The sequence below is a fragment of the Maylandia zebra genome, linkage group LG1, assembly GCF_041146795.1.
Source record: "Maylandia zebra isolate NMK-2024a linkage group LG1, Mzebra_GT3a, whole genome shotgun sequence".
NCBI classification, from domain to species: Eukaryota; Metazoa; Chordata; class Actinopteri; order Cichliformes; family Cichlidae; genus Maylandia; species Maylandia zebra.
In genome coordinates this window covers 24433334-24456724 of record NC_135167.1, presented here as the reverse complement: position 1 = coordinate 24456724, position 23391 = coordinate 24433334, and the positions used below count along the sequence as shown (strand labels likewise).

General features: G+C 42.7%; 1 protein-coding gene across 1 annotated transcript in view; it reads left to right on the top strand.

Annotated features, from left to right (window-relative positions):
- The window catches only part of gpc5a (glypican 5a), a 186241-nt gene that overhangs the window by 63345 nt on the left and 99505 nt on the right, over nt 1–23391 (top strand). Inside the window, exons 3-6 of the mRNA XM_076883675.1 lie at nt 3719–4179; nt 4276–4509; nt 5147–5280; nt 5437–5562. Coding sequence (XP_076739790.1) covers nt 3719–4179; nt 4276–4509; nt 5147–5280; nt 5437–5562 — 955 coding nt within the window. The remainder of the gene's footprint in view (nt 1–3718; nt 4180–4275; nt 4510–5146; nt 5281–5436; nt 5563–23391) is intronic.

Sequence of the window (23391 nt, the reverse complement as noted above, 5' to 3'; positions counted from 1 at the left end):
AATGATTTTGTTTGGTTTCGCGTGAAGTGCCAGAGGCTCCGACCTCAAGTGTAACTCATCACTCTGTTAGCTACCCCTGTCACAGTTAACCAGATCATCCTACATTAAAGAAAATGAGAAGAACAGCAATTATGGAAGAAATGAGGGAAATGGGATCAAATTTAAAAGCCTTTTAGACATGGAGAAAGGCTCAGCTACGTAGGAATTCAACTGAGGGGCTTTTGTGATATAATAGCCAATATATCTGGATGATAGCTGCGGACCTTCGAGCTTTCAAACATGAAATGTTCATATATCAGTTTATTTACCATGCGAGCAGGCGAGGGAGGCATCTGTGCAGTTTGATGGGTGGCATGCTGTAATGGCTTGTAGTGCCTCCAAATGACGCACATGATACATTGAAAACTACACTTTTTTGTTTTACATTAGCTAACTTTTTTTTTTCCGTTCTTTTCCATTTGGCAGAATTTCACTCAAACTCTCATTCCCCAATTTTACATTTGAAGTTTATATATCGATGCAGTCTTTCACCCGAGCGTAAGCATTTGGCTACCCTTTCAGTAGCCCTGCGCCAGTCTGTCGCAGGGCTAACACACAAGGACAGACAACCATTCATACTCACATTCACTCACACATTCACACCTAGTGGCAATTTGGATTATCCAATTAACCTATCCCCACAAGCTGCATGTCTTTGGGCGGTGGGAGGAAGCCGGAGTACCCGGAGGGAACCCACGCAAACACGGGGAGAACATGCAAACTCTGCACAGAAAGACCCCGGCCTGATGGTGGAATTGAACTCAGGACCTTCTTGCTGTGCGACAACAGTGCTAACCACCGTGCCACCGTGCTGCTTTTTATCTCTCACGTAATATTTTCCATAGCTGGTCAAACAAAGTTTTTTGCCCGTCTTACTTTTGCTGTGTGGTTGTGAGGCAGCATTTACACGTATATCAAGCTGCTGTAGTTACTTAAGAAGAGCAGACATTCATTAAAAGTCACTCCACAGTGATTTCAATCATGCTGCTTCAGCATCTCCTCCTCCCATCACCAGAAATGCAAACATGACTGGGAGGGTCACTGACAGCCAGAATACACACGGGCAGGACGGGCACGTTGTCTCATCCTCGGCTTTGTTTTTAACAGACAGAAACAAACCCTCTAAAGTTTCTATTAAAATGCTTTTATATGAAAATAGGCAATTAGAACATTTAAAGAAATATCATCCACACTGCACATCTATTAGTGCATTTTTATTTAGGCAGGATGGGTATAAAAGATTTGCAGCTCCACTGCAGAATACCGCATGTTTTGACTCGCCTGTGGGTTGGAGGATTTGACCTTTCATTAACCTAACCAACTATTGTGTTGTTATTTGCTTACTCATTTATCAGCTGTGCTGGGCCACGTAGCATCAACACTAACAACGTGGCTGAAGGGTGTTTCCCGCTGTCTTCTTTACTTCTTACATTTTCATTTACCTACAGTTACAAATGCCGTTCGATTTGCAGATGGCTGATATTGGCTTGCTTATGTGTTGGTAAGGCTCTAATTTTGCCTTAAACTAACCAAACAGCGGACAGGAAAAGTCTAAAATGAAACTCCAGTTTTGTAAGATAGCCAGCTGGTTGCTGTCTTTGTCGTCCTGGGATTTTGCTTGTGGATTTCTCTCTTGCTCTGAAGCAGATGTGAGTGTTGACGGTTGAACCTCGATCTGCCACCAAGTCAAACCTTTTGCCCTCCTTTATTGATGAAACCATCGATCTCAGCAGTTTTAAACAGGCCCAAATATTAAAAGATGTACCTTCTTTTCATCCTCCGCATCACTTTCCTTCCATCTTTCCAGTTTTTCGCTCTCCTTATTATTTCTGTCCTCAGGCTTACCCAGAAGCCTGGCCGTCGGACAAGGGCTTCATGTGAGAGGCTCTGCTTCCCACTCACCATCTTCAATGAAAAATAACATGTCAGGCAGCTTTTGTGTCGGTGCTGTGAACTAGCAGAATTTGTGATCAGCTTTATTATTCAAGCCTTTTAAGTTCGCTTTAATGTACCTATGATGAGAGATTTATATCCCAGGGAACAGAGGGAGAAGAAAGCAGCGAGAGAGATAAAACAGAGACAAATTTGTTTACTCCACAGATATTCATTACGTGCTTTGACAGGTGGGATTCATTAACTCCATAATCTAACGTGGTAAACCCCCCCTCCCCGAAGCATGCACTATAATCCCCGTGGGACCCTTCATAACTCTGCCTGCTCTGCCTCACACACCTGAGGCAGTAAAAATCTCAAACTGTACTCTGTGAGCACATATTTCTTTCCGTTTCTCTGACGGTCTGCATGCGTGTCTGTTTCACACACACACACACACACACATGCATGCACAAACACACCTTACACTCCAACAGCTGCTGCTCTTGTCTGTGCTGTTTTTGTGTGTCTTTTTTACACGCTCTCTCCCTGTTTTTCATGTTGCTCTCTGACCAGAGCACTTGCTGTGTAGGAGGCGCGGCTTTCTTTTTCTCATTCACACACAAACACACATCTTTGAGTCTCGAGATCACAGAAGGCCTGTGATCACGCTCTTTTCCTGGTGACTCGGTGTTTAGTGCTGCCTCTTGAGATGGTGCGCCTGTAGGCATGCCAGATCCCTCTCTGTCCGCCCTGCAATCGCCCTCACCAGGGGGGCCTTCGGTCAATCTTTCTGCATCGGTGCGTATTATGCAGCATTGGACAGTCTAAGCTCACTCTCAGACTCTTGGCCCCCCCCTCTAGGTAGCTCCAGGCGTTCGCCCTTACTTTTGCCTCACAACTCATGACAAGCACATGATGTGAGAAAGGCCGTGGCTCAGGTATAAGCCGAGACAAAGGGATAAAAGGCCAGCTTACTGCCGTTGTGAACCATGCCCTATTGTGCTAGGATTATTCCGTCTTGTAGGGAAAACGCAGAGGCGTTCTCACATCATGTTCAGGAAATCTTACGCTCACGTGCGACTTTTTACGTGTTCAGCCAGGAAAGAAGAAACAAAGAGTCAAACATGGTTTTAATTGGTCTTGGAATATACGTGCCTTTTGTGTGCAAGTTGGATAGATGCAATTTCCTTTTTCACAGAGGAATTGAATTAAATGAATTGAATCGCTTCACTGGTTAAACACTGCGTATGTACGGAAGCTCCACTCACATTATGTATCACAGCAGTCCCCACTTCAGTGTGTTCCAGTCTCTTTCTTTGCCATTTTTCTTTGTCAGCTCAACTTTTGATTAGAGAACAAATTGCTTCCCTGCACGTACTCCCCTCGCTCTTTCTGGAAAGACGCGGGGAGCTGCAGCCCCTGCTGGGAGCCCTAGAGACTCGTCTTCCTTTCTGTTTCTCTTGATTTGGTATTAATGGAAGCAGAAGTTCTATAAGAGTATTGTACTGTGTATGTAGCTCTGTTCATGCCAGAGCAGTTTTAGCCATTATTAGAAGCTCTGTTGGAGGATTTTTAGGCTTTTCCTTTTGAATATCCTGCTCTTGTTGGCTTTAACCCTTTTCTATATATTTGACATCCTCCTTAATGATGAGTTCTGACACCTCAGTATATGTCAATAAAGGCGTGACGATGACTGTTGCATAGCAGGTATCTTTCACATCTTTTACTCCTAGTGTAGAGTTCAAATTAAAGGTGCTGAAATATGAAGTTTTGAATTTTTTCTTTCTCCTGTTGTCTATCTCAGAGTCCTTCGAGGCCTTGTTGTGGCAGGCGGAGAATTACACCACCACCCTCTTCCAGGATTTGTACCACAGCATGGCTGATCAGGCTGCGGGTCCCGTGCGGGAACTCTTCACTGACATCAGCCTCTTCCTGCTGGGCTCTGAGTTCAGCGTCGATGAGTTAGTGCAGCGCTTCTTTGACGCGCTCTTCCCTCTGGTCTACGATCACCTCATCAGCCCGAGCCTCAGCGGCGTATCGCTGGGCCACGCCGAGTGCGTGAGGTCATTAAGCCGCAGCGTCAGACCGTTTGGCGGAGTGCCCGGTCACCTGGCCGATCAGATTGCTCGCTCCGGGGTCTCTGGGAAGCTTCTTCTTCAGGCGCTGCACCTGGGAATCGAAGTCATCAATACCACGGACCACTTACAGCTAAGCCGCGAGTGCAGACGGGCCCTGCTTAAGATGCACTACTGCCCTCATTGCCAGGTACGGATGGACCTCTCTGAAGCAAGCGTATCGATCTGAATTAATGAAACTTCTTTTATCGTCAGCACTGATCGCTCTGTAATTTTTGCTCCACAGGGCTTAACCCAGTCCAAGCCCTGCATGGGCTACTGCATCAACGTGATGCGAGGGTGTTTGGCGAGCATGGCAGAGATTGACATCCACTGGAGGGAGTTTGTACGCTCGCTGGAGGGCCTGTCAGCAAGGATGCATGGACCTCAGGATTTGGAGCAAGTGCTTCTGGGAATTCACAGGCTCGTTCGTGATGCTGTCAGGCATGCTCAGGAAAATGGACCGCGGCTCTTGGCACAGGTTTAGATCATGACGAATGATTTAATGTTGTTTGAGATGAGTAGAGTTCAAACTGTGCTGAGGTTCTGCAGGAGGTAAAACTGGTGTCCACTGTAGATCTGTTAATGTCTGAGATTAAGAGGAGATTAATAAGGAATTTGAAAAAGTCTTGAAGGTATTATTTAGGTTTAATAGGATAAATTACCTTTAATAAATTAAATAACTCCTCACAGGTACATCAGTGTTTGTTTGGTCAGAAATTGCAAATCCTTCAATATTATGAGAACATCTTTAGAGGCACTTTTTTTCTTTTGACGTGTAGCTCAATTCAGGCAGCTTTTGCTGGGAACTGGAAGCCCCGGGGTGCTTGCTTCTGAGCACATCAACTTTGCAGAACTAATTGAGGCACCACAGCTCCATCTAGTGGTCAACTAAAGCTGCTGCTGCTCAACAACCCTGCACATACAGTAGATTCAAAAATTGGACATGATAGGCTTGGCTGCACTAATGGCTTCAGTATAAACATGTGCCACTCACCTCTATAAATAAAGGCCAATTTGTTATGCGCCAGAACAGTTTAACGAGCGAATTCTTTAAATGCTTGTTTCTCCCTCAGTGTTTAGAGTGTTTAATTTCTGTCTGTTTCATCGGGTTATAGGTTTACAAACTGTGCGGCCCACCAAGCAGGAAGCCTGCTCAGTCGGTCAGCATCCAGCACAGCAGCAGCAGAGAATCCATCCCTCTTAAAGCGTCTGTCAGAGCGCCGGGAGGCTCACTCGCTAACAGGAGAAAGTAAGTGGGAGGAAGATGTCAGATATGTGGAGAAATGGTGCCATTCTACTTCTTCTTCGTCTTTTTTAAATGGTTTTTATGCACAATTAAAATGCACAACGCTTTATTGAACAAGTTAATTAGCTGCGCACTTCCATGTGGCTGCTGCTTTTGCAGGGATTTTCTAAGCAGTCTGCGTCTGTACCTCACTTACTACGGCGGCCTGGCTGATCAGCTGTGTGCGAGCGACCTCGCATCCAATGACGCGCTGTCCTGCTGGAACGGAACAGAAATCGTTAAAAGGTTTGTTTTAAAGATGTAAATGATGCATACAGACGGGGTGACACATTAGATAAGATGTTTTTTTTGTAAGCCTCTGAAATTAATTTAGAGGGATCAAGGGTGTTTTTGGAGAGATAATCATCAAAATTTGATGTGATATTCAGGTGTTTCTTTTAATTTGTCTCCCATCTGTAGTTTATTTAGCCAGCGGGCATGCTGTCAGAATCCGTCACTGATAATTTTATCGTTTAATTTCTGGCATCATGCTGACGGAGACACGCCAACACTCAGTGATACAAAAGGATTCATCAAATTCATATTAGAAATGGTACTGCAGGTATTTTCAAATGCCTAAAAGATGCATGTGAATTGAAAAACAGTTTTGTTTTTGGTTGATAGGCTTACTTAAAGAAAACTGCTAACAGCAGTTTGGAAGGAAGTGACACTTTTTGATGTGATGTTTTAGCTTCACTCTGCAGATTCATGCACGTGCACGGTTTGACTCGAGGAGGCTGCTTTGACATTCGTCTGCTAGAAGTTTCTTTGCAATCTTCTTGCTAGTATGTTAGTCTCACCCAGCTGAGACCAACATACCTACATGCAGGCGCTATCTGTGATGTCTGAGCTAAACTTGAAGCCACATGTGCAATCTAACATGACACCCTGGGTGGAGAATTCTGCCTGCAAGGAAGACTAACTGTTAAATGAACTGACAAGAATAAAACAATAATGTAGTTCAAAGATTTGGTTGCTTTAAAAAAAAAAACCCTTTAAGGTTGTCTTCTTGTGCATCTCTTTACTGCTCTCTTTAAATTTGTCCTTTTATGACTTTATGACACTTACAAGTCTGGATTTCAGCATGGACTTCAAACGTTTACAGAGACCAAACATTGATCTCTTTCAAACTGTCATATTTCAAACTTTCAAACTTTCATATGAACAGTTGTTCTCACTGATGACAGCTGGGCCTCTAGCTACAACACAGAGCCCAAACATTAGTCTACGGTTGAAGAATCTGCAGTGTCTGAGCCCAAAAGCGATCCACGAGTTCAGTGGCGGCTGTGGCTCAGGAGGTAGAGCGGGTCGCCCACCAACTGGAAGGTTGGTAGATCCCTGCAGTCTGCCTGTCACCGTATCTGAGTTTCCCCCGGTGCGAGTGTGTGTGTGCAAATGTTAGACCAAGCGCTGAGACACAGGAAAAAGTGCTTGTATGAATGTGTGTGTGATTGCTCAGTATACCCGTCCCTTTACTTGCTCTTCCAGAAACTTTCCCAAAATTCAGATTGAAGAGTCACTGTTTTGAGAGACTGGAGGGAATTTTGTGTGCATCAAAGAGGCTCGAGTGTAAAAGGACTGAAGCGGACTTTGAGGTAATGATTTGAAAATATCAGCTGTGGATGGAAAGATAAACTTATCTCCCCGATTGATTTAAATTTGCCCAAATAAGGTTCTTAAACTGTTTAAAACGACGGATGCAATATTGTTGAAACATGAAGTATAATCCCATTTTACATGAGGTCAAAGGTTTCCTTCTTTCCTGTCATGAATAGGCTGTTTGTGCACCATCTGACCCTGCTCGTATATATTGCCCCCTACAAACACCATGACACCACTGTAGAATTAATCTATTAGCTGTTACTGCCCGCACACATAGATCTTGGATATGAATGGTTGTGAGCTGGAGCAGACAACCTGGCCTCTTTCACGGTATCCGTCAGTGGCCTTGTCTCCATTACATCACAGCTCTCGATCTTACCCGTGCTGTCATCACTCAAGGACCCCTTCATATATTCTCAGTCTGCGGTTGTTCCTCTTAACTGTCAGCTGCTGTCAGGGCTGCTGAAACGACAGGTGGGCCTGTATTTCAAGCCACAGTGAGGTTGGAGTTGCCAGTTCAGGTTAGACGGTCTATTGTAAAGGATGACAGCTGTGTTGAGATTGTTTCGCGGCGCCGTGTGAAGGTAAGAGGGAAGGAGCGGGGGAAAAGGACGTTCGCAGCAAACGGAGAGATTCAGAGTTCTTAAGAAAGTAGCTCAGTGCTGCTTATCAGAAGTGGCATTACTATGGAGACGGAGTATCAAGGTTAAGTTTCATTCTGCTGTCGACAATTTACTCTTTTCATCTTCTGCTATTTTTTGCCTTAACACCTCGGGTTTCCATCGCAATGGAGTGCAGCCATCTCTGAGAATAGAGATGTTTCTTAAGTGCCGGAGAAAGAGGCAGGCCAGCAGGCTGCAGCCTGTCTATCATGTCTGGCAGCAGCCGCTGGGAAATGCTTATGGTCTGTGGGCGTTCCTCTGCAGTTTAACCCTCCTTTCTTTCTTCCACTTTCACGCTAACACGTATTGATAGGGAGTCCTTCACCTCAGGTTCACTCACAGCTTCACTTCATTTTGATTTTGCCATTACTGCAAAAGCAGGAGGATTGAGAGACATTAAGAATCGGGGGAGACCGGGCTCCGAGGAGACTATCGAGCGAAGTCCCTGCAGCTTAGCAGCCTTCCTGCAGATCTGCAATCTTGTGCTGCTTTCTATTAGCCTAGAACCATAGATGAGTGGCTGGGAGTCAACACAAGCTGAGACAAAAGCAATAAATAACCTCCTGCCTACGGGTCATAACCCAACATCCACTGAGAGAGAGGGGAATAAAACTCACTGCTGGCTGGTGGCTGATTTACAGAAGCTTATCGAGGCCTCTGAGACCTTAAACGATTAGTGCAGTTGGTGCGCGTGTATGTGTGTTCGTGTGCGCGTGTTATGTGTCTGAAACTGTACGTTGGATTGTGCACGGATGCCTTTTATAACAGCTCTTTGTGTGTGCTGGCACAGATTGTTTTATGGTCTTAAAGGAGGACTAAGGCAACCAAAGCTTTGTCGTTTTTAATAAAAAGGCTGAGCACAAAAAACATGACACAGGAGCCTGAGATTTAAGAGAGATTTAATGCATGTCCTCATCACGGTCCCTGGTAAACAAAGAGATAAAGAACAATCAGATAAGATCATAAAAGAAAAAACACAAGCCGCTTTTATCTCATGTCGATGACGTGGCCTTGCTTCAAGGGGGAATTAGTTCTCCCATTCTTTCTCTGTCTCCCGGTTTGTCGCTCATGCTGGGAGGGAAAGAAATCGCAAGAGGAATTAATCTGTGTTATAGATAATAAACAGATTTTTTCTCTTCTTCTTTTGGTGACAGCTAAGTTCACCTGTTATAACCCCACGGCGAGGCTCTGTGTGGAACAGAAGCAATGTGTTAGCCGTGGATGTGTAAATATGACAAGAATAAGAAAAACTTATTCAATTTACAATCCCTGCAGAGCAGTCAGCCTCGTAATTTGCTGCTTTGATCTGTAATAACATGTTCTCATGCAAGCTGTCTCTTAACTGGCGCTGAATGCTTTGTAGTCTTTATTGTCCAGGTTTAAAGCAGAATTTTGACCATTTTTCGGTCAGCTGCTGTTCAACCTCTTTACATGTTAAGGTTTTATGCTTCAAGATATTATCATGACAAAAGTCCGGTCCTTAAAATGAGGTCATTACAACCTCAGATGAACTTGAACTGGATATATTATACTGTGTTGTTTTGTAAAAATTAAGCCCCAATGCAGAAGCAGCGTGTGAACATAATGCAAGAGTACAATGATTCCAACCACATCAGCAAATCTACAACAGGATCAGTTAAAGTAAAGAATCAGCGTGCTGCTGTGGTCAAAGTCTAGATCTCAATCTGATTTAAATGTTGAAGAGGAGAGCTGAGCCTCAATGCAAACCTGAACTTGAAGAGAATTTCAGAATTTCTTCATAACAATGTGAGAGACTGAAAACAGTTACTTCAGGTTGTTACTACAAAAGCTGGTTCTACAGGATCCTGAATCATGAGCTTTTCTCAGCTTCTGGATTTTGTAAATAGACGAATCCTTATGGAACACCCTCCACTCAGTTTGAGCACTAGTAGTGCTTTTTCATTCACGCACACACTTTCATACATTGCGTTTATCTAACATTTACATTAATTCGCACTCTGATGGGCACACTGGGGACAAATCTGGACTCAGCATCTTGTTCAAGGATACTTCGACACATGGACTGGTAGAAGGCCCGCTCTACCACCTGAGCCACAGCCACCTCTGAATAAAAAGAGCGTAGTATGTCATGTGTTGTTGTTCATCACAGCTTTAATGACCTAACATTAATATAGCCTGGATAATCTTTTAAAATGTCCTGATATGTAAAACCTCAGAGCCGACGGGGGTGTACTTCCTTTTACTGTGCCTGTATTTATAAGGCTCTTTTCTTTTCTTTTCTTTTCTTTTCTTTTCTTTTCTTTTCTTTTCTTTTCTTTTCTTTTCTTTTCTTTTCTTTTCTTTCAAGTCCTGTTTTCAAGCACTAGTCCTCAGCTGGTGCTCTTTTACCTCCATTTATTTGAGGCAAATGTTAAGATATCTGCTGTTCCATTAACCACCGCAGAGGCAGTTTAAGGATTTTAAGTGGTTTCACAACCATGTAAAATGCAGAGTTTGAACTTATTAATGTTAATTTCAAAGCTGATCGTGGTCAGTACTGAGTACTCGTGTAATAAAGTAGTATTGACTGCTCAGTACTCATCAGCCTGTTGATTGGCATCATGGCTCAGGTGCTCCCATCGCTATGTAGTAAATACTTTCCCATTCTTACAATTCCTACCAGCGGATGAAAACAACCAGCTGTTATAGCAGTGCTAGAAAGCCTCAACAAGTACCAGAGTGTGATATTTTATTCATGATTACCTCCTCCGGCGTAGGCTCGCTTTAATTCCTCCCCACCTGCAGTCTTTCTCACTGCTGCCAACACACACCAGGTGTTTAGCTGCGTGTTTATATTTTCAAAGTGCTTTTTTCTAATTGAGTACAACATTTTTTTATTTTTTTTTTTGGTATTTTTACGGTAATAAGGCAACTGACCTTGCATGCTGTTGGAGTTTAACATGTAGTGATGAGTACAGCGGGATGAATGCCACAGTGTGTAACAAAAAGATGCTTGAAGACAGGCGGGCAGATTTCAGCGTGGCCTTTCATTTAATAGGGCACCTTTTATGCTGGAGTGGCTGTCTGAGTGCTAACCTTTGACCTTTGCCGTGTCTTTGCTGCCCGGTTAATCCTGAAGAGGTTAATCACATGGTAATAAGAGCCCTGGAGTTGTAGCCCTGGAGTCTTCAATGTGTGCTCTGTGAGCAGAGGAACCGACTGATTCTTTATGTGAAGGTCCTCGCTGCTCACTTCAGTTTTCCTCCTTTATCGTTTGCTTATAATTTTGGCTCATTTTCACATCTATTTCCCAACTAGATGTGAAGCTCAGGTGATTTTTGCCCTGGCTTAGATTAAATGACAGCATTTAAGCTCTGCTAATGGGAATCCACTGAAGAAGCATCAAGAGCTTAGTTTATCCCAGCCTGCTCAGGGAACGCAGCTCATTTGAGGATTGTCTCAGCCTCAGTGCAAAATTCCCATGAGGGGACAACATACGCCGAATATTAAAATATGGGAGCACTGTCCAACTTCTTCAGCAATGACTGCTGGTGACCCTTAATCCCATGCTGCATGTGTCTCTGAGCAATGCTTTTTCCCCTCCCTTTTATATCAGAATCAAAGTCGCGGTTATATCATAGAAATCACCAAGTGGAGCAAAATCTGATGGAATCATTTGATGTTTGTGTTAATCTCTAACATCTAACGAGCAGCCTCGCTGGAAACCTGCCGGCTGGTCTGCTGACTTAGCCTTTGGTGCCAGCGGCCAGGTTTCCAGGGGCTTCCTGTGCTCGCAGCAGATATCTGTGACTAAGACATCCTCTTACATTTGTTGTTTACAAAATCACCAAAATTAAAAAAACAGCTATTAAGCTATTTTTTATCACATCATGATTTTGAGACCCAAGTTTATTGATGTGTTAGCTCGAAAACAAGGCGATGTTGCAGGATTTTTGAAATTCATACCACGGGGGCATCTACTAAAAATCGCAAATGAATTTGAATCTCAGTTACCTCAACCTCAGGGTCAGAGGTCAAGTTTTCTGAAAATCTTGTGAATTCAATATCTCAAGAAGTACATCATCTAGGATTTCCATCTTGATGCTATAGGTGCAGCTACTTAAAAACTTGGCTGAGTTCAAATCCCAGTGACCTTGAGCTCAAGGTCAAAGGTCAGGTTTTCTGAAAATCTCAGGAACAAAATCACTCGGGAACAAGGTGATGTAGGATTTTGAAAGTCATAACACAGGTGCACCTGCTTAAGATCTCAGAAGACATTGAATTCCCAGGTCAAAGATCAATCAGCTAAATTTTCAAAGTTATACCATAGGCCCATCTACTAGGAGGTATTGTTTTATTATATTTTTTATTATAATTATACCCTAATGTTATCGAGATGCACTTAGAGAATCCACTTTTCACCATCTCTGACAAGCTACTTTCCAAAGTCTCAGTTAACTTAATTTAAATGTCTTTTATTAAAAGTTTTGAAACTGTTTTCCCTCATAAGTTCAGTACCAACTAAACTGTCTAAATATTTTGCTGTATAGCCTAGAAAACATGAAATGCTTCTCTATTGCTGCTTCAGGGTTGTGTCTGCTTTAGATGGCTTTGATCAATCGTGTGAATCAATTTCAAGAAAAAAAAAGAAAGCTGCAACTTCTGCCCATTTCCTCATGTTGTGTTTTGATAAAGTCGCAAGAGTAAATACTTGCAACTGTTATTTATTTTGCATAAAACAGGTCTGTGTCGAGCCCTCCAACAAAACACAAGATTTGAAAATAATTACCTTATGCCAAAGTCATTCTACATGTGCATGTATTAAAGAGCTCTCCAGCTGTGCAGCCTCAAATAAACATGATACCACAGCTGGCTCTTTGTTCAGTGCACACACTACGCCCGCTCTTCATCCATTAATAAACCTGCCGGCGAAGCAGTCGTGTCACATTCAGCTGTCACCACAGTTGTAAATCCAAACCTTTCAGCTTCAGGCCTGCTTTTTTTTTTTTTTAAAGGTAGTTCTGCCTCGCTTTGGCCAGTAGGTGGAGCTCCCACTTTGGGTTCCAGACCCATGCCAAAGAAAAGACCATGCCAGGTTGCTGATCACTCCTCTGCTCCTCAGTTCTGATGATGTATGCCGTAGAACGGCGGTTTTTATCCATGTTGTCCCTGACAGTGACAGACAGAAAACAAAATTTAAATGATAAACAGACACGCTGCAGAACATCGAGTCTCAGCGCCTCCTCCGTTCGTTTGCAGCGATGGACTGACCTAATTTTGAACAGGAAGGAATAACCTTTTAAACATGCGCTGTCAAATATATTATGCATAGCTGTCCTCTTAGTCACTTTCATGCAAGTAAGAGAACTGCTTCCCTTCAAACCTTGGATTAAAAAACAAAAAACCCCAAACATCCTGACTCACCAGTACCTCAGAAGCTACCAACAGACTGTGAAGCTGTATTAGTGTCTTGTGTTAGGCTCAAATTTAGCAACAAACATGAATTCACATCTTACCCATCTTTCCCAAAGTTAAAACACGGGAGAAGGACGGAGATGGGCGGGCTTGATTGGACGGTTTTGATTAGGGCAGAGAGGGAGAGTGGGAGAAAGCTGAGAAGCAGAGGAAGAGGAGAGGGGACGTTCTTGAAAAGCTCCTCTGTGCGACAGCTGGCTGCTGCAGATAACCACAAAACCACTGGAGCACTTGAGGTCTGGGTGCTGCATGGCTAGAGTTCCACTCCAACATGACCTTATATCCTGCCTGGGTTTAGACGCGGGGGCTCGGTCAGAGTACCACATCCTGACGATTATCCCAAGTGACAGAATCAAGAACTCTGTCTGGCTGCCTAAATTGAGTTCATAAGTCCCTCTTGTATCCTTGTGAGTGTGTGTGTGTGTGTGTCTGCTTTACCCTCCCTGTTCTCGAATTATGCATGATTGCTCTGAACAGATAAATTTTTCAATCCAGCCTCCTGGAAAAGAGATTTCATTTATTTGTGCTCAGATATTATCAGTGATGTTGCTACAGTAACTGCCAGTGAGACCACCGCGCCAAAGAAACTGTAAATTTATAGTTGACTGGCGGCAGGTGGCGCATGTTGTATGTGCGCGCGTGTTTGCGTGTCCCTTTCATTTTTCAGCAACTCTGCTCCCATTTGCCTCTCATGCACTGATTCCCCCCTCCCCTGCCACCAGACGTTGGACGCCTGCCTCCAGCATCTGGAGCAGATTGCGGCCCTGCAGCATGCCAGGTAGCAGGACATTAACAGCCAAGGCCTCATTGTCCACTGATGAGCTGTCAGAGCGCACACCCTCAACCCTCGCGCGATCTCTCGGCCTCCTCCGCCCACCGTCGAGCAAACGCAGAGTCGGTCCCCGCGGAGCGCTCTTCCTCTTTAGCTCAGGTATAAATCACAGGCCGCTGAAAAACAGGGAACATAGAGTTGGTAGGAAAAAAAAGTGAAGTTAATGCTCGTAAAACAGGAGCAGCGGTGAGAGAAGCCCTGCCTTTGATCTATTTGTTTAGTCGTAAAAGAATGTTATAAAGAGCTGGAGAGGCTGACGGAGAAGTCCTGCCTCGTGATTTAATCGCAAGGACACAGCAATATTGTTTTGATAACAAAAGCTGTTATCACAGCTCATAGCGGGGAATAGTTGTGAAAATCAGACCAGTAAACAATTTAATAGAGCTATTTCAGCAGTGGACATTGACAATAAACCTCCCGATATTTCTGTGTTTGTTTCATGTGCAGAGAGCTGTGTGTGTTTTTTATTCTGTCACTGAGATGGTCGTATTGTCGATTGAATGCATGACAAAAAAGCCTAATGGTGAGTTCGGCACTTTCAGCAGTGGCTCTGAGCATGTCTGCACAAGAATTAGACGTGTTTGCTGCCTTATCACGGGGGCCTCGTTTCATATTTACTTCATGGCGGTTCGTGGACGATGTCCATGTTGAGTTTCTGCTCCAGAAGAGACTTAATTTTCTCTCTCGCAGGGTTGTGGCTGGAAACAAAAGACTCTCATATCTCTGTATCATTGTCTTGGTTTATCTCTGGGCTGCAGGCTTTTGACGGTGCATGTGCTACCTTCTGTTCCTTTGATTTCCTTCTCATTTGTTAACTAAACATGCATCCCATTTACTGCCACAAAGTGAAAAATGTAGTAGTCATTAAGTATTCATTACCTGTGCAATTTGTTTCTTCTTTATGCTCTTTTAGCTGGGAGAATATTCTGACTGCGTGGGTCGCTCTCATTTGCAATATTGACATTTTTAGAATGGAGCCCTTTTTTTTCTCCCCCCATTATTTTATTTATTTATTTTTTCAAAGTTACAGTCAGTAATTTAGCCTCATATCTTTCAGGTATTCTTCAAAAGGCAAATCCAGCTGTATCATTTCCTTATCATAGAAGTAAAAAAATAAATAAAATAACAGCAGGGCAGTCTTTGGAGGTCCTTTTTCTGCCTTTATCAGGGAGCTTGTACCCACAGAAGACTCAGCACCTCTTTATAAGCGGAAACCTCCCTCTTAGCTCCTGACCTAAGCTGAAAGCTGGGTGTGAATACGCTCTCATTAATCTCACCTCCTGCAGTAAAAGGTCTGAGTCTGGAGGCTACCTGAAAATTAATCTAAATAGCTCTTTCATTTCTCTGACGTAAACACAAATGTCTCCAGCAACAATGTGGCACACTGCGGGATGCCCTGAGACCAGACTTTGCTCTCTTATCATCGTCCCTGTAATGTTGTCCTGCAGTTTCTATGGAAACCAAGCCCGGCCTTATTAAAAAAAAAAAAAAAGTTTCACCTTCTCTGAGTCTGCCCTTTACCTGACAGCCAAGATAAACGAGCAGGGTCCTGGGAGGAAGGCAACACAAACATGCATCTCTGCTCAGTGGCCCGTGCTCATTGGCTCTCTGCTGGAAGCCCTTATTTACCTTAATGCTGGGAGGAGGTGAGAGTGGGGGAGGCTCGAGATGTAGTCTGTGCGTGTGTGTGCGAGTGTGTGTGTGCGTGCACGCACTCGCCTTGTGATTACTCACAATACCTCCCATCGACAACCTTGAACCACGCAGCAATGAAAAGAAGAAAAAGAAGCAAACAACTCTTTCTGGCCCCCATAATGCACACGGGCCCGATGATGTCACATGTCACCTTCAACTAATGAAGGTGATGATGGCATGCATGAGCGCCGCATACGTTCACCATCTGCTCGGTTCCACCACGCTGGAGCTGCTCCCCACAATGCTGCAGAGAGGAGTCGAGGCATGTCTGTACCACAGTGTCCCTCGACGCGTGTGAAAGACCGCCGCCTGCATCCAGATGACTCTGCTGCGAGTTTAATCATACCTTCACACCCCAAAGCTACAAAAGTGACAAGTCTCTGAGGCCACTTTTTTTAATATATCACCTGAACTGTCAGGAGGAGTCGGCTGATATGATAGTGGTCACCAGTGGAAAAATCCCTGCAACTTTTCAGTAAAGTCGCCTGCTAGTAGAGCTAATTGAATCGAATTAATATCGATGCATTAATCACCCTGGCTGCTTAATTGTTATGGATTGGTCAAAAGTTTTGTTTTCTGTTTTGTTTTTTAGTTGAGAAGCATGCCAAAAGTCAGGGGTCATGTGAAAGATATAAATTATGAAAATAAGTTGGAAATGATGCTCTGTCAGACAGATGAACCCCTGAAATGCACCATGAAAGGAGTGCATGTGTTTTAAATCATCCTCCCTGGAGTTTTATTTTATTTTTTTCCTAAACAAAGTCCTAAAGTTTTAAGGATTTATTTAATGAGAAGTGTTTTTAAAAGCAGTCCATTTCATGTAAAAAAATACCAGCATATTTGCTGGCGTGAAATGCATGTGAACTGTAACTGGATCTGATAAAGGAAGCTGCTTTGGGCTCGCTGCAGCAGGTAGCTCTGCATATTTGATCTGGCAGATTTTTATGCTGGATGCGTTTCCTGATGGAACCCCCCGAGGGATTTCTGTCTCCTCCCGGGATCTAACGGTGGATCTTTGGTTTGTTAAGAAGATGTGTAAACCGCTACACTATGTTGTCATAGCACGCAGTGGTTATTTTTATATGTCATACTCATTTAAACAAATATATTTACTTAAAAACAGTATAATAACACACTTCAGCTGAATTCAAAGAACTGATATGTGTGATGAAAAATTATTTAAATGATTAGATGAATATAGTAATTTTCCCTGTTGAGGAGTCTAATGAAATGAATCCATTGTTTTTCGGACAAAGACAATTTTTGTAGTTTTGCTTCCTTCAAATTAAATGATGAAGATGTGAATGTAGCTTTAATTTGAGACGTTTAAGACATTAACTGTTTAGCTGTGTCTGTGCAGAGTCCCCTGTTTTTACAGGTTCAAACTTAGGTGATTTTAGATGTAAGGATTGTTTTTTATACTTGGATGAGATTCATTTACAGTCAGTGCTTGAAGTCTGAGCCTGTGGACATCACCAAATGCTGTTTGCTTCTTTAAGAAGCAGCCTTTAACACAGATACCTCCTACTTGCTTGTGGGTCTCTGCGTTCAGGTTTGTGTTCAGTAACTGAAAGGCATGCTCTGCTTGCTTGGCCATTGAAGAATTCCCCATTTCTTTAGCTCATGAAACTCTTGGCTCACTTTTGCAGTTTGCTTTGGGTCATTTTCCATTTGTACTATGAACCTCTAGCATTTCTAGCATTTGGCTGAATCTGAGCAGAAGGTAAAACCCTGTACCCTTCACAGTTCATCCTGCTGCTTCTAGCAGCGCTCACATCATCAATAAACACTAGTGACCAGGTTCCACTGATAGCTACACATGCTCATGACATAACGCTGCCTCCATGATGTTTGACAGGTAATGTGTTATGTTTCAGATCATGCTCTTCATACTTTATCCTTTCCATCGTTCTGGTACAAGTTCATCTTGGTTTCATCCATGCAAACTCTCTTTAAGATGTTTTCCGGAAAAGTCGAACTTGGCCTTTCTGTTCCTGAGTGTATCCAGTGTAACCTTTGTGTTTCTACTCTTGACCAGACCTTGACAATGATACCTGCCTCCTCGAGAGTGTTCTTGGCTTGGTTAGATGTTGTGAAGCTATTTTTCTTAACCGTGGAAATAGATTGTTAGGAGCTCTCTGGTTTGTCAGACTTGCCCTGACATCTCCTTGGGCCTCAGTTTTAAAATTATAGTGAAAGCTCTAAAATTCAGCACTTAATTTTTTTGTCATGAAATAAGAATGAACAAGTCTCGCTTTTCCACGAAACTGCTGTCAGTCAATTGCCTAAGTGCTTTTGAGCCCCTGAGAAAGGGGGACTGTACAAAACAGAGGGCTGTAATTTATAAAAACCTCTTGAATTAATTTTGAAAATCTGCACTTGGATCAAATCTTGATTGTTCAATTTAAAATTCTCTGTGGTTTTGTGCAGAGGTGAAACTACAAAAAAAACCATAAAATAAAGAATATTACAGATTTTGATTTGTGATACTCTGCTTCTGTTAGCAACCAAAAAAATAAAGAAATCAGTTCTGTTAGACTTTCTGTTAGATATGCTTTTTTAAATGTCACATATTTATCCTGTTTGTACACACAACATTAGAGCTGAAATATATTTTTTATTCTGTTAATCATTACTTAAATACATTCTTGATCAAAAGTGGCAAAAACATCGACAGCAAAAAAGATCATTTTGGGTTTTGCTTCTTTGATGCTCATGAAAGTCTCACGTGATGTGACTAATAACACATTTCAAAGTGACAAATTACAAATTACAAATGTCTCTTTGGGAACACCAGTGCATGGTCACTCCAGCATTCCTTAAAACTGAAACGTCTGATCACGTGTTTTACAAACTGTTGCAGGAGATCTTTGCCTTCGTTTCTCTCCCTAACATTATTTTGTCAAAGTTAGAATCACCCCCTCTGTTAATTACACCGCAAAGACAAAGGCGTTTTGTTGTGGCCGCAGGTTATGAACGTTTTGATTGACAGGTGCTTGACTCCAGCTGCTGGGTGGAGTGTAAAAAGGTGAGTGTAGGTGAGTGTAGATGATCTTTAGATAACATCAGATGGCCTTTGAGAGCAGCTGAAATCAGTCTCCATGGGGCTACTCTCCTGCTCTTGTCATGTCTTGACACTTTTTTCTTCCCGCCCTCTCTCCTTTCTATCTTCCCCTCCCTCTTTCTCTCTCTCTGTGTCTGCTGAGTGGAGTTTCTGCGAGTTGGCAGCCTGTATCTGATCCTGAGGTAATTTACTGGTAGCGATAAGGAAGTGGTGCGCACAGTCTTTCGTTATAGTCCTTTCTGACAAGGCAATCTGAAGCCCATCGAGGCTAAATTGGAGGAAAATTTCGACTCCATGTAGAAGGGAAACATGCAAGGTTATTATTATACAAATCTAGTAAACTGAGATTGAGTGGGCAAACAATCATCGGAGGCTGCTGGTTTAATTTTTTTAAGATGTGCTGATTTATTTGGATTTTGGTGTGGAAATAATAACAGATAATAGTTGCAGTGTGTAAAGTGAAGGGTACAGAGGTCTAATTTGTCATTTGTTAATGAGTTGGTGGAGGCGCTGACTTCAAATGAACGCTTATTTGCCCCGCTTGGATTGTCCACCTGATCCTGATGTGTTTTCGTTGTTGACTTTACAGCACATTTTGTGAGAAAGTCACATAGACTTTGACTCGTTTGCCTTTGTGCATACAAGTTCGCTTTAGCTTATATGTGCATCTCACCTACAGCTGTGTGTGTGCTTTGTGTGCATTTTGTTGATTCCAGCAGTGCTCCCCTCCTCCCTCCCTCTCAGGCAGACAGGCCAGGCAGACCAGGGTCACTGCCTCAGGGGTATGTTAGAGAAATGCCTCTCTGCTGTGGGCGAGTAGAAATATGAAAGAGACCCTAAATCAAGACACAGAGCCCCATGAATCATGTCGTCGGCAGAGCTGAAGAAGAAGGATGAGACCATCTGTAGCAGCATATGAATGGCTAACTGACTCACAGTGCTGTTGACACAAGCTGAAGAAGTGTGAAGAGGTTGTGAAGATTAGCGCTGGTCCTCGCTGCATAGCCTGGAAACCTGCTTCAGTCAAAAATGAGCAAACCCAAATACGCTGCATGCTCCATTCGTCACTCTGACGTTTTACAGAATTGCACGGAGGGAACATTTTTTTGCGAGTTATAAAATAAGATGAATTCTTATCACAACACATCTATAACACCTGAACTCAAGCTGTGTGAATTGTTGGCTGGATTTTTAATTTTTTTTCTCCCGAAGTTTTTTTTTCTCCTGCTCTAACAGCTTTTTCAGTGTGTTGAGTGAGAGCTTGTAGATGCATAAGATGCTCCTTAAAATGATTTAGAAGGCCTGTTAACGCCACAACTGTGCAACTGTTGAATGCCTTTTCTTTGACATATGAGTGTGTTTCTCAAATAATTCTTCAAGCTTTCTTCAGCTGAATTTTTGGTTGGTGAAACAGGTCAAAACTTCTCAGACATGCATGTTTGATGCTTGAATTTATAAATGGTTTATGTGGCTATCACAGCAGGGCGAAACCTGATTTAAGGTTCTGAAGTTTAATTAATTAGTTAATTGAATAAATAATTGGGAGATTAATCAAGGTCGAAGCTTTGGTTTTCATTTAGTAAGCAAAAGGTCTGGTTTTATTGTCTGCAACATTCAATTTACAAGCTGATTGGTTTGTGGCTCTTAGAACTCCTTCAGTGCCCTCTTTTTCAAAAAAATATTGTTGTGGGAGTACACTCGCCATCTAGTTCATTACTTACACCTTCATAATACCAGTCTGGACCCTGTTTTAGCTTCAAAACTGCCTTAATTTGTTAGGGCACAGATTCAAAAAGGTGCTGTTAGGATTCCTCAGAGATTTTGCTCCATATTAACGTGACAGCATCACACAGATGCTCCAGATTTGTCGGCTGCACATCCATGATGAGAATCTCTTGTTCAACCACATCCCAAAGGTGCTTTATTGGATTGAGATCTGGTAGCTTTGGAGGCCATTTGAGTAAAGTGAACTGTGCAGCAACACTGAGACAGGCTGTGGTGTTTAAACAATCCCCAGTTGGAATTAAGGGGTACAAAAGTTTACTAATAAAATATCCCCCACACCATTACACTACCACCACCACTACCAGCAGCGTGAACTGCTGATAGAAGGCAGGATGGATCCGTGCTTTGTTCATGCATTTGAATGTTGCAGCAGAAATTGAAGCTCATCAGAGCAGGCAACATTTTTCCAGTCTTCCATTGTCCGATTCTAAGGAGTTTGAATTTTAGCCTCAGTTTTCTGTTCTTAGCTGACAGCGCTGACTCCCAGTGTGATCTTCTCATGCAGTCTCCCATCTCCTTCAAGCGTTATACATGCAAATTATGCTCTTGCATAATTTGATTGATTGTTTGAGCCTCCTTCTGGCCCTTCTCCTCTGGCCTCTGCCACCAACACGGCTTTTTCACCCAGAGAACCGCTCTGGATATTTTCTCTTTTTCAGACCATTCTCTGTAAAAAATGTTTGTATTGGTAAATCCCAGCAGATCAGCAGTTTCTTAAATACTCAGATCTGCCTGCCTGGAACCAACAAGCATGCCATTCTGATGCTCAGCTTGAATTTCAGTTGTCTTGACCATCATGCCTAAATGCACTGACTTCCTGACGTGTGATTGGCTTATTATTTGTGTTAGGAGCAGTTGAACCCAAATGAAGTGGCCAATGAGTGAAAACGTTCATATCCTCTGTGTTGTTCACCCTGTGCAGATGAATAAAGTTCTTCTGTTAACTGATGTTTGCTCATTTAAGTTATGATTGGCAGGCTGTGAGGATTAGGAAAGATTTTGAGCTGTGCAAACAACAGAGATTTGACTTGACAATTTTTCAAATTGACACATTTTGTCCGAGAAGTAATTCAGGAAACTAGCAGCTAAATGAGTAGATGGGGCATTAAGGTAAACATAACCATAAAATGACTTTAGACTGCATACTTCACTGATATCTAGTGGCTCTCTTCTGTTAACTTCAGCTGATTACTTAATCTCAAATGTGAAAAATACAGTTAAATTGAAATTTGTTCTTGGGGTCAAGCTTGTAAAATGGAAATGAATTGTCACTCTGAAGCAAATTACTTTGTCTGCCCGTATAAAATAACAGTGAATATGTTGTTTTGACATTTAAATTGCGCCGACACTATGCTGCCATAAAAGGACCTTGTGGCATCGATAAATTAGTCTGTTTGAGGAGCGATGGAATCGTAATGGCTTTGCCCAGCGGCGAGGGCACGTCGTTAAAGCACAGTAACACAACAGATGATAATCGCAAAACTTCACGGCCGACCCTAGGGCTTGTTATTTAAAAATTTCACCAACTGAATTAACCCATCAAACCATTGCCATGCAATCAAGGCTGAGGGCGTGCGGTGGTATTTGCAAAAGTGTAGGTGGTTTCAGACTCATAAACAGGAGCTGTTGTTAAATGATTTCTTTCTTCTAATGTATCTGAAAAGTTGCGATGGAGTGCAATGCACCAGCCTTCTTGGGTAAATTATGGTGATCTTTAGAGAGTTAAGTAGGCTGATTTGTACAAGGCTGACAGTGCGAAAGAATTATTTCTCCCCCCTCAAATCTATATTCAGCAAGGAAGCATATCATAGTTTGTGCTAATAAGGACCAGCCCAGTTTGTGCTCTTCAAATGAATAATCATGTAACTTTAATCTTTGCAAAACTGTGCGAGCACATCATCCAGAACCGCTGCGGCTGTTTGTTAATGTTTTGTTGAATATGCTAATTCTGAACTTGCCACAAAAGCCGCTGCATCGTTTTTCTTTTTTTCTTTTGCAGCTGTACTTGTTTGTTTCTGCATATCACTTCTCATCCCTCCTTAAAACAACAATTGCATTTTTTAAACCCTGTTTTTTTGTCAAAGACATTGAATACAGCTGTGAGTGCACCATGCGAAAGCTGTTTTGTTGAACATTTCCTTAATTACAAGTTAAATCGTAAGCTCCACCTGAGGGGAGAAACATATTGACTTATTTAGGATCAAGCAGAGAGACATTGAGAGATGGGCATAATCGTGATGGACGATGGGGGAGTACTGCAGTAGTCTTTAGAGCTCTACTGAGGGTAAGGGTTGGTTGTGTTAATCTCCTGCGACTGGCCACAAGAGTGTGGGGAGATACTGTGTGGAAACATAAACACAGATAAGCCTATTAGAGGAAGGAGAAGGGGAACTCTAAAACTGACAGTCTCTCTCGGGGAAGAGCACATGTAAGAAAAGCGGTACCACAGTATGGTGCCTCGCTTTGAGCTCTACACTTCACTAAGCACCAAACCAATCAGTCGACTTAAACATATGCAGTCTGATACAATAAATCCTGTTTCCCAGAGGTTATAAATCAGGGCTGTGTTGAGGCTGGGTAAACTGTGTCTTACTCGGTTGCGGCCATGATGGATGGACATGGACTTAACCGTCTGAATCTAAAGAAGCAATCTCTATTCAGACCCAGCCTATCTGGTCTTTATTGTGGGTCAGTGGTCGGATTATAGCAGTAAAAGTGAAGGATGTCTAAATAATGCATAAATAAGGAGATTCTTGGAAACAAAGAGTCAAAGTGAATTGGGGTAAAAGCGTGAGCTTCCTGCAGCTTTACCAAAGAGTGAGTTTAGACTTCTAACCAAATGTAAACACAGAATCAGGGGTTTGCAGTAACTATTGTACCAACTTTCTCAGAGGTCTTTCTCTGAAGATGCTTAGTCTGATTTAATCATCAAACAGATTAATCTCACATTCTACTCAAATTACAACAGCAGAGCTGGAAAGTGCAAGGTTAACATGACC